This window comes from Anas acuta, chromosome 2, assembly GCF_963932015.1.
Source record: "Anas acuta chromosome 2, bAnaAcu1.1, whole genome shotgun sequence".
NCBI classification, from domain to species: domain Eukaryota; kingdom Metazoa; phylum Chordata; class Aves; order Anseriformes; family Anatidae; genus Anas; species Anas acuta.
In genome coordinates, this window is record NC_088980.1 from 56,269,199 (window position 1) to 56,281,519 (window position 12,321).

General features: G+C 33.1%; 1 protein-coding gene across 1 annotated transcript in view; it reads right to left on the reverse strand.

The window, feature by feature from the left end:
• CNTNAP2 (contactin associated protein 2) overlaps positions 1-12,321 on the reverse strand; it is a 1,125,334-nt gene that overhangs the window by 751,480 nt on the left and 361,533 nt on the right. The window contains exon 3 of the mRNA XM_068674838.1: positions 3,344-3,537. Coding sequence (XP_068530939.1) covers positions 3,344-3,537 — 194 coding nt within the window. The remainder of the gene's footprint in view (positions 1-3,343; positions 3,538-12,321) is intronic.

Here is a 12,321-nt window from a genome sequence, read left to right on the forward strand (position 1 = left end):
CAGGAATAAGAAAGTGAGACTGGTGAGAGCTGATGACAAGTTCTACCAGAATGATTGGATTTTAAATGGTACAATTGAAGAGGCATTATGAGTATCTAAGATCTTCCAGTTTTGTGTAGGAAATGATTTTTCTTAGAGATGTTCAGCTCTGTCACTAGTGTTTGTATTTTCAGTCTCACTGCTTTCATAAGACTTTCATATGCATTTAGTTACTATACCTGTAGGGCATATTTGCGTTATGCTTAGTGTGATGTATTTACATCTATATCTAAGTTAGGATTCTATGTATAATATGGTTTCTGTTTCTTATCTGTGATTCCTTCTCTAGAAGAAACAGCTCAATGGCTTGATGTAGACAAAATAAGCATCTATACCAAAACAGAAGTTCTGTGAACATGAAACACCTCAGGGGATTAACATATGTAGGGAAGCCTCATGACCTACCAAAATTAGAATCTCAGACTACAAGAGTGAAGAGAGGTGATCAAAATCCTCTAGTTGCTATGGAAAGAGGGCATACTCACTCATCTTATTAAAATTCATGGAAATTGAAAATATCTGAAAGCCCAGGAGGGGTGGGGTCAGAAAAATCTATTTCACAGAAACGGGAAACTTACTCTAAATTCACCTTGAAAGCACTTTCCCCATCACAGACTTCCCGAGAGACTTTTGATTTCTCTCCTACTTAGGAGATAATTATAGTGTTTTTTTTTTTAATTTTATTTTCTCCTCCTCCTTCCTTCCATGACTAATGCATACAGAAGGGGATCACTTCAGCATTTTATGCAGATTATCACATTTTGTTCTTACCTATATCTTTGCTGGAAATTACTTCTCCTTTGTTCTCTCTCCAACTTACCGAGCAGTCTTTATTTTTTATTTCTACTTTCCATAATTTATCATCTATGTCATTTGATATCATAACTCTTTCAGTATTAAGAGTTGTTGAACTCTGCACTTCTATTTTCATTTTTTCCCTTTGCTTTTTCCTTTAATTTTAAATTTACTACTATCAGGAGGCAACAACATTTGGGCATAGGGCTGATAGAAGACAGACATTAAATGAAAGGCTATATAGTACCTTTTTCTTGCAGATAAGAATTCTAAAAAGGTACAAATCTGAAAGACTAATTATTACTTAAAAGGATTCTAAATGTATCTTAAAATTTTGGGATCATCAGAGTCACCTCAGTCAGGAAGAATATAACTTCATGTGTTTAAGTATACTGAATACTTGGCTTATGTGGTTTGATCTGGCCCTCACACTGCTTGTACAAAATTACACTATAAGGAAGATGCAATAGGAATTTCTTCACCACCTTATTTCCACAACAGGCAAATCTGTCTCATAATACTACTACAATTGTTCAGCAGTATTGCTTTGGGCTCAGAGGCACCTACACTGTTTTTGAAGCTATTAATAATCACACTATTCTAAAAGGCTAATCAGAGGAACACTATTTAAGAGTAGGAAAAATTTTGTTTAGAAAAATTAGAGTCAAGACCTCAGTTGTTTTTTTTTGTTTTGTTTTATTTTCTTCTGATAGTAGTTCAGCTGTATTCTTAAAAAGAAAGCTAGGATCATCTGTCTTCCTAGAATAGGGCTAAAATTGCAGGACATGAACAGCAGCAACAGGCTTGCAAAATATAACCACATGATTTAGCATTTCAAATAGGAGTAGCAGATTTCTGCATAACTCATCGCACACTTTTGCAAGTCATATTGATGGCTTGTAACATACCATCAGTTTTCCATCTGAATTCACTAGACATCTGTAATTACTATTCAATAGCAAAATGAAACATTTTCTCATGGTAAAGCTTTCAGTATTTCCGTATTAAGAGACAATACAAGAATAAAGACTTCCTATAAAGCCCTTAGAAATGGGGGCTGCTTTGGAAACTGTCACAGCTGTGACTAAATCACCCAAATCCTGTATTGCTGAAAGATTTTCTCTTCAAGGTATTAAGAACAGACTTTTCCTCAGCATAACTGTCCTGCTTTATGTATTGTTCACTCAGCCAGCTGCATAGGCCTCTTTTGCATTCTCCTGGGTGAAATTCTTCACGATTTTAATAGTAGTTCTTGAAAAAAGCTTTTCTACATCTAAGATAATACAAACACTAAAGGCTACAAGCATTTTTACTTACATAAGGGGGCTTAAAAGAGAAATGTTTTCTATTCATCAAGTTTAAACATGAGCTTTGTTTCCTCCCCTCCCTAGATGAGCAAGATCCACATAACCTGTTCCTGAAGAGTCTAAAGCAGCACTTGATGTTTTTCTCTCTTTGCTCCTGCTCCTCCTTCCTTACCCCCCCCCCCATTATTTTTCTTTCAGAAACTTGTGTGCCACACAGAGGAGTTTTTTTTCAGTAAATCAATACTCTAATAAAAGATGGCTGCCTGTATGTACTCCACATATTAAGCAGGATTCTGTTATACAGATAAAGCCATTCACCTTATACTCAGTATTTGAGGTTCATTTTTAATAATAAACCATAATAAAAAACACACAACCAATATAAATCTAAGCCACAGCAACATTCAATCTTTTCTGCTTTGACAGTACTTCTCTGATGATGTAAAATAGCTAATTTATTTAATTTGTTTTCAGAAAAAAAATATACTATTTTTCTGTTCTCTAAGTATACTTTTGAAAAACAACCACCACCTGAAAGAACTAGGAACATACATTTTAAGTTATAGTTTTTTTTGTTGTTGCTGTTTGTTGTTTTTTTCCCTCCCAGAAAAATGGAAAACTACTGTTTTCAGTAAGAACGAAATTAGCAGCTTAACCATGGAAAAAAAATAAAAAATAAAAAAACAAACCAAATTATATACTTTTTCTGAAGTTATTATAGCATAAAAATCTCTGTAACATCAATATAGAAACCAATACATATGTTAAAACATCATTCCCAAGCATATACAAACATTAAAAATAAGTTACCTTCCAAAATAATATGTACAAGAGCAGAAGTTTCAAAATTATTTTTGTATCTCATATTTACTCTGTAAAATTAGCAAAAGGAAACAGTGTAAGAAAGGGAAGAGAAAAAAAAAAAAAAAAAGGAGACCAGTTGTGGAATGCCATTTACCAAAACTAAATAAATAAATAAATTACTGTGCGTGTTTTGATAACTGCCATCAGCTCAAATAAACTTTGTACATTAGATAGGAATCCTATGAGCAGCTACAATGTAAATTATCATGCTTTGAGCTAATCTCCACTCTGTCCTCAAAAATACAACACTAACAAGTTATAATAGGTGCACAGTTCCTAAAAATGCAATCAGTCAACATCATTGCAGCACACACTTGCATTGTACACTAAAGACTTACCCAGATATTTCCATCCTGGTGATATGGTTTCCAGTTTCTCCCTGTATCACTATAGAGCATCCGATACTGAGTGACCCAGTCAGAACTGCTATACCTGCCTTGAGTTGCAATAGCAGTGATCTGCTTCCTATTCCCAAAATCCACCTGCAGCCACTGATAATGATCACTGTCTGATGGAGACCAACCTCCTGCACCTGTTGGGTTGAAACAGAAAAGAGATGTAGACCTCAAACACTTGCTTTGAAGTGAACACATAGTGAAGATGTTGATTGCTGGAAGACAGCCCAGCTGAGAGGAGTATAGGTACAAAAGAAATATGATTATATTTTTTAATGCATGTTTAGTATAGGATTCAAATGCATTAACTCTGTTGCCTTAATCATTTTATGATGTAATTATAGTGATTTAATGGGCTGCCTGGAATGTCTTTACAATGCTTTAATTACAGTTTATTAGTTTTTGCCAAATTATAATTGTTCAAAGGTTGACCAATTTGCCATGAAATTCTTTTTCAGTCAGTTGACACAAATCAATAACAATCTCTTGGCTTCATAAACACTTTCAGTAGTATTTCATATTAAAGAGATAATACAGATAAAATAGGATGAAACAATATCCAGCCTTTTGCTTCCCTATGTTTTGCTATAGTGTACAGACTGAAATATCTTAAATAGAATTGAAATAGGAGCAGGTATTGCAGGGCTGGATCCAGATTTGATCTGATGGGTATGCAGGCTGTCACAGATAACATTGACAGATGCCTCACATAAATGTTATTGCTTTTTATGGGTCTGTGAATTAATTTGATAGTAATTCTGTTAACATTCTTCTCAGCTACTAGACTACATCACATAGTTGTAAGTAAAGATGGACAATGATGCAGAGACAAATGTAATATTATGACATTAATGTAATTTCTTATTCTTCTGAAGTAAAGAATGTCAAGGGAGAAATCATAACTGGATACCAAAAATTATAAAAATTCTAAGAGTGAAATTATAAAGAAATATTTACCATAGTCATAAAAATTAGGGAACAGGTGAAATTACAAAAATAAAATGAAATACTGAGAAAAACTGGAGAGTCATTCTCTTTATAGTCATAGTGGGCATTAAGACAGAAAACAAAAACATTAAACTTGCAGAGATTGTGGGTTTTTTTTGCTTTTAATTTTGAACCAAATAGGTGGCCAGGCATACTGTAGGCTAGTCTATGAGGTGATTTTAATTGCTTTTAATTTCACTTACAGATATCAGTTGACAACACAAACCTAGCCTTATCATCAAGCAATGAACTCTTGTTATACAGGTTTATATACTCCCATCATTAGGCGGCAGCATTGCCTCAATCTTAGGCATTTCTAAAACATTCAGCTGCTACAGCTGTTAATATTTGCAGGTCAATAGGACATTTTAAAGTTGTGGTATTAATAGGATCATTTGATGTCATAAGTTGCCTTTTATTGTAAATAAAATGGAGTACTAATGAACGTTTTTAATTTTTATTTCTTTAAGGTTTAAAATAGATTTTTTGTTCCTGCACTAGAAATAATTATTTCCCAGAAATATTCCCTGACAATTCCAACACTTCCACCCAATTTACGTATCTTAGAGTGATGGCATGCACATGATCAGAAGGTGCTCCTGTACGTCTGAAAAATAGCCCATTGATTGCTCCAGAAAATAAGATCCAAAGATAAACTTTCCAAGTTTTCCATTAAAAGGTACAAATACCAGCTTTCAAAATTTGTTACAAAACTGATGAATCCATCTATAAAATGTCCTTCAACAACGTAACTGTTGAAACTGGATGACATACTGTAACTATAAGGAGGCTAAAATGGACTACATGTTTCATATGCTGTTTTACGTATGCAAGAGATTTTGTTATATAGATTTACATTCAAACTTTTTGATTTTTAATTTTGATACGCAACCTTAAGAGAGAGAGAAGGAAAAAAAAAAAAAAGTGTAGCTATAATTAGACTGTTAAAACTATAAAGCAATACAATATAATTTCCCAGAGAGGCTGAGCAGTCTCCTCCTCTGGAGACATTCAAAACCTGCCTGGATGCGATCCTTTGCTTTGGTGTTGGACTAAACAATCTCCAGAGGTCCCTTCCAACCTCAACTATTCTCTGATTCTGTGTAATTATTTCTTCAATATATTTATATTACTAAGATGAGATTTTTCCCTGCAACTGAAAAACCTTTTTAAACTTTGTAAAACATGCTTTGTAAACTATAACTAGGTTTCAGAAAGTATTCACCTATGAATCCACTGAAAAGTTTTGAAAATTTGGTCTAACATTAAATTTCCTTTTTTTTTTTTTTTTTTTTAATATATGTATATCTAAGAAGAAGCAAAAAACTTTTCTTCACATCATGCCTAATGAAAGTTAAGAGATATATGGTGCAATAACCACACCTATGATGTGAAAAGAGACGGAAACATTAGTATTTCAACATAGATTATGTTATAACCATTGCTACTAAGTGAGAGACAAGACTTTTGGTCAATATTACAGAGAGAAGCAAACAATATCCCTTGCTTGGCCAAGCTTGCTTGTGAAGGTCATCACTGGAAATACTTCGCAGGAATCAGTTAAAAGCTTTCTCTTCCTGTTTGATTCATTAAGCTGTGTAACCTGGGGAGCCGATTACTTTCTTCATTTGGTTTGTGCTATGTGTAACCTCTATTGATTCAAGGTTTAATAAAGGTACCTGTTCCTTTTTCAGTTGTGTGCTTTAGAATAAGTTACAAGAAAGCTGGATTATAAATACTAAATAAAAATACTACCCCCTGTGAGAACTTTGCATAGGCACTGAATTCATCAAAGGATTTCAAATACACTCTTTTTCTCCACTCAGTCTAATCAGATGCATCAACCATAAAAATCTCACATCCCCAGAAATGTGCACATACTTATTGCTCATCCTATCATTAAATATTTTGCTGAATAAAAATAGCTTCCTCACTAGAATGAAAGGAACCAACCCGATACTGGACACAGAACAGAGATGTGTCTAACAAATAAAATATTTAACATACTTTTATTTAAAAAGGAGTACTGAATTTGGAGATCAAACGTGATTTTATCTGATAAAACCTGATAATATCACATTATTTTAGAAATACATTTATTTTTATAGCAAATATATTATGACAGAATAATGAACTATCTTTCAGGAATTACTCAAATAACCAGCATGTTTTTCAATTTTCAGTGAGCGTTACCTTGCACCGAAACTGCAATAGTAAAATAAATTTGTTGAATAAATGCCATTCACAGTATTAATCTTCATAACTTGGTGTAAACTCCTTATTTTTAATGCTTTCTGGTTATATTCTGAATTATACAATGTTCTTTCTTTTTATTTTTATTATGGTGTGAAAAAAAAGACATTGGTTTTTGATATGATACTCCATTTTACCTTCTGTATTGCCTTTAATGCAAAAAGCTACTAAATACTGTGACATCAATGTGAATTATGAATTAGAAACATATGAGAATTAAAAATTATTTTAAAGTCACAAAACATTCATATAACAGAGTTTACTTTCATTAAATAGGCAAGGAGCACATATCAGGTTCTTTGGTAGTAGAGTTGCAATAAATGAAAATACAGACAATAATTTTTCCTATTTTTATTTTTATGGTATTTCAGAATTTCATGTGATTAAACACATTCACTCATTCAGTGGCAAAAATAATTGACTGAGTGACATTAACTGAGAGTCACTGAATACTATTATTTATACTGTATAGCACTCTACATCATAAACAGGGCAACTAATTTCGACTTGAACAAGAATGAATGTATATGACCCTTCGAGATCAGGTATCAGAGAATCATAGAATCATAGAATATCCTGAGTTGGAAGGGACCCTTAAGGATCATCAAGTCCAACTCTTGACACCGCACAGGTCTACCCAAAAGTTCAGACCATGTGACTAAGTGCACAGTCCAATCTCTTCTTAAATTCAGTCAGGCTCGGTGCAGTGACACTTCCCTGGGGACTATACATTCAATGTAAGTGGTCCACATATCTTTATGCATCCAAGAAACTTCCATGCACAGAAAAGCATAAAAGTCTTAAGTAGCAAAGCCAGCCAGAGCATGCCTGTGGATAAAAAAGGCTATGAAAAATTTTGTTAAGTTTTATTTCAAAAATGCTACAGAAAGTCATTTGATCTGCTCCTACTGCAGACTGACCAATGTGCAATGAGCCTATTACTGAAAAACATATTCAGCGATACACAAGATGCATACAGCTATATTCAGAATGTTAAGAACTTGTGTAACTTGAATCTTTCCATATTTTTCATTTATAGACAATTACTAAAAAATAACTAACATCTTTAAAACAAGAGTTAAAGCTCAAGGATTTAAAATATTTAATGATGAAAACGCCAATGGCTTTCATGTTTTTATTGGATTTTATTCCACAAGTTCATTCTATGGATATGAAAACAACATGAACATAGCCTCTCTCTAAATGACACATGCAAAATATAGCATGTGTCATTTAGACATATAGCATGTGTCAAAATAGAGCATATATAAATAAAGTATTCAACTCAATGTGGGTCTATTTTTGTAAAATTTTATGACTAACATCATTGTATAATTTCTTTCCTTTAATTAATTATACATTTCAACTCCCTATTCAAATCTGAGTGAGCTAGCTCCCATTTACTGCACACTAAGAAAAGCTACATGATGAGTTAACCTTACCTTCATATTTCCCCATGATAAATTATCAGTAACTATCAAATTAAAGGGAGGCTTACAGATTTTAAATTTTATCTCAACTGTCATATCCTACTGAGCTTCAAGATATGTATGGACAAGAATGGACACTGATGTTATTTGAAACTCTCTTTCTGATCCATTTCAGTTAGAAATCTTTTTTCTTGTGGTATCTTGGCACTTCCATCTTCACTCATGGCCAAAACTGGAAAGATTAATTTTCCCTAGAAGAATCCACTCTTGTTTCAGTTGCACTTGTTTATCATTCCCTATTTCAAATCACAATATAATATCAGTATTGCAGTAAGTCTAGTTTTCTACCTTTTTTTTTTTTTTAATCAATAATAGAAGGCTTCAATGATATAAGTGCAAAAAAGAAATGATCCTTAATAAGAAATTTGACTAGAAAACAAGATATGAACAAAGTATAGATCAAAGATTTAGGATTTGTGGTAGTTATAATTCCAAGGTTTACTTTATGTAATCTTAGAAAACTTCTATGGCTTTTCAGCAAGGAAATCAAAGATATGTCTTTTTAATAATTATAAAATATTAAACATTCTGAAACATTCTTTGAGTTTGAATCTGCTTACTTGTAAGGGAAAAACACAGACTAATCTTCCAATGAGAAATAACACTTTCTAGGCCAATATAATATTGTCAATTGCTATTTTCCTTTCTATGACACTGTCTGCCATTCTTCTATAAAGGATAAATCAAGAGAAAAAGGAAAACTTTGAAGTACTGAGATCATTCATTCACTGCATTTCAGAGAAAATATGGACAGTCTTTTTCTACAATAAAAACAATATAAAAATATATAAAAAACTTAAAAACTACATGAATCTACCTGCAGATTTAGTCAACTTTATGTTTAAGCAGGATATAAATGACACTTTCCACTTTTGGTTTGTCATTTTATCATTTTAGATAAATATTGTCTAAATATTAGTAGTATATTATATTAATATAATATATTATTATATTAATATATACAAAATTATATTAATATAATAAATTATTATATTAATAGATAATATTGTCTAAATATTTATCTAAATATTTAGCTAAATTTGGATTTGCAATCCAATCCCTCTTTTCAAGGTAGAAATTAAATGTTTTTAATATGTTCTCCTTTCCAGCACAAAACAACAGTGATGGAATTACAAACAAGGACATAAACAACCCTGATAATGTTGCAAATAATGACCATTCTGCTTTGGAAGATACCTATGTTGACATTTAGAAAGCAGCAAATACTGAGAAAATTATAGACAACCTCTATTTTAAATTACCTATATTTATTCTGAAAAGCAAACAAACAACCAAACAAACAGAAAAGTATCATGGAAAACAAGAAACAAGACAGAAATTACAACAAATAGATTTCTACATCTCTAGAATTCATTATTAGAATTTACCCCAAATCAGACCCTATTTACTAAAAAATGGCATATTAGAGCCAAGTTTGATCTAATTCCCCATAGTAATTTCAAAAGTAACTTACCAGAAGCGCAACAAGAATTGGGCTCAAATAAGCTTTTAAGCTCTAAATTTCCTATAAAATATATCTGATGAAATTCATTTGCAGGGGCAACTGAAGGTTAGAATGATCCAATATTAATTCCCCCAATTATCCTTCCATCATAGCAGTTGAAAGTTGTAAGTTTACAGAGAGGTCAGTGTCAGCTTTAATCTTCACTTCTGAAAGCCTGACGTAGCACACCAGTCTATGAAGTATACTTTACAATTTGTAGTAAACATTTCTACTGATTTTTGGTAGCAGTTACCAGTCTCTTCCCTTGGTGTGGCTAACACTCTCTGATAAAGTATGTAACCTTATTAATTAATTAATTAATTAATTTACTGGGGGGGCGGGGGATATTTGAATTAGTAACTCACATCAGCAGATGTTTTTGGCAGACTGATATTAAAAATCTTTCCCTCCCCTAAAAAATAGTCAAGGAGAAAAATATTCCTTATTATATTTCTTAAAATTGTTTAATTTTCATTTTAAAACCTGGAAGTTAAGAGCAAAAATAACCCAAGGGATAACAGTATTTATCTGGATACAGTCCACAAAGTTCTTTTTTTAAAAGAACATTAAAATCACTTTTTTCTTTAATCCCCAAAGATCTTTCTTACAGTAAATGCAATTAAAATAAATCCCTTGATGTAGTGTCTGCTTCTTAATACTCACTGCTTCCTAGTATATCTTAACTGAGCACAAACCACATATGAGTGATCAGTCTGCCCTAAGGAACAGTATTGATATCTCACAATGAAAATGATGCAAAAGAGATCTCATAGTTGTCATTCACAGTTGTCAGACTCAAAAAGGGGTAAAAATAATAAGCCTGAGGAGTCTTATATCGTGAATCCACTGTTGGGGAACAAACACTGAGCAGCTTTGGTTATTTTAATGAACACATCACTTTAAACTATGCCTTTCCCATCTGTTCTGCTTTCTAATTACATATGCAAAAAGAAGTTCATTCACAATTGCATCCTAATGGAATCTTAAACAAAACTTGTACAAGATTTAAATATGCTGTGCACATCATCTGTATTCAAGGCATCAAGCAGCTTCTTCTCCATGAGGTATTTTCTTGTTTTCCAGACAGAAAGTTGAGGCATGGCAATGGATCACTGCACCTGCCATGCAAACCACTTGCATACAAAATAACCACAGTGGCATACAAGAGACAAGGAAGAGAGTACAAAAATCTCCCTTTCCTCACAACCCCTTTTCAAGCAATAGGACGCAAATCTTTCATCGCATGTTTATGCATTGCAGCACTGGGGTTTTCCTAACAACTCAGGTCATATCCCTGGCAAGAACTAGCAAGGGTACAGCTAATGGATAGTAGACATTCCTACTGCAGTGCCCTTCCTAGGCAAATGAGCCCTGATTAACAAATTCTTATCCAAGATTTTACTGACAATCAGATCAGGAGCTGCTGTAACTAAGGAAGTTTTACTGACTGTGATTGAATAGCATTTACAGTACTTTGAAACCTAGATTCAAGCTCATTACTACATCACTGGTAGTTCCTTGTAACCGTTGTTATTTCTCCTTTGTAGAGATGACAGTCAGAGAAAAAGGAATTAAGGTATACACCTGATCTATACCATTTCCAATAGCAATGAGATGGCTGAACAGTTTATGGTCACCTAAATGGTTCTATTCCCATTAGTGCAGTCCGTAAAGTGATGGAAGGCAAAGTTAAAATTCTGTAAGTTAAATTGTGACATTTTGGCTCATTTTGATTAGTATTTTTTCCCCTCAAATGACTGTACATGTAGCATGATTATATGCTGTTATTCAGTCTTAGATATCTTACTCAGTGACAAGTGTTCAATGCTAAAAGATAAAAACTGAAACTCCTGTCTTGCAGAGACTTGCCAAGTGAGATGCTGTAGTGAATATAGTTTCTGCCAGTGTGTTTTAGTGTATGTCAGTTTTCCAGTGATGTGCAAGCAACACTGCCTTGAAATGCTTACTGTGACTAACAAGTAAAAGCCACATGATTATTTCATTACAGCACATTTTTTTTTTTTTTTTTAATCTCTTGGTCCATGTCTCACACAGAAAACATTTTTCATATCAAGGACTTCTCAATTGAAATACCCTGCCCAGCAAATACAACTAGCGGACCTTGTTTTGAAGCCCATCTCCTGTGATGACTGCCAATAGTCAAACTTTTCCTGCAGGTATTGATGTTCGTAAAACCTATTCAGGTTCTGCTCCTGGCCTGCTATAGAACCTGAATATTGTTCACTTTTTTCTCTTTCACTTTTCATATATTTCTATAGAAATATATTTTCTATATTTCTATATCTCACAAAAAAACAGCTAGAGGGAGCTACACTATTTTCTTATTTGTGCCATCGCTGCACTACCACTGGCCCAGATGTAAGGATAGTAATATTGAATAAAGGACTCTGTTCTTCCCACTTGCTTCATTTATTAGTCATCATTTCCAAAGACTTCTGTGAGATAGAATTTGTTTGTGGTATTACAGCACTCTGTCATCATCAGTGCCATGCATGAATACAAGTTATTGGTATTCATTTAATTTGTCTTAGTAAATGTGCTTCCTCCACCCGATTTTCCTTCAAGAAGCATGAGCAGAGAGCTGTGAAGGTATTGTTTTATGACTTTTAAAATCAAGTATACAGATGATCCAAGAGTTTTGAAGGTTTTTCTGCTTTTGACAGGTC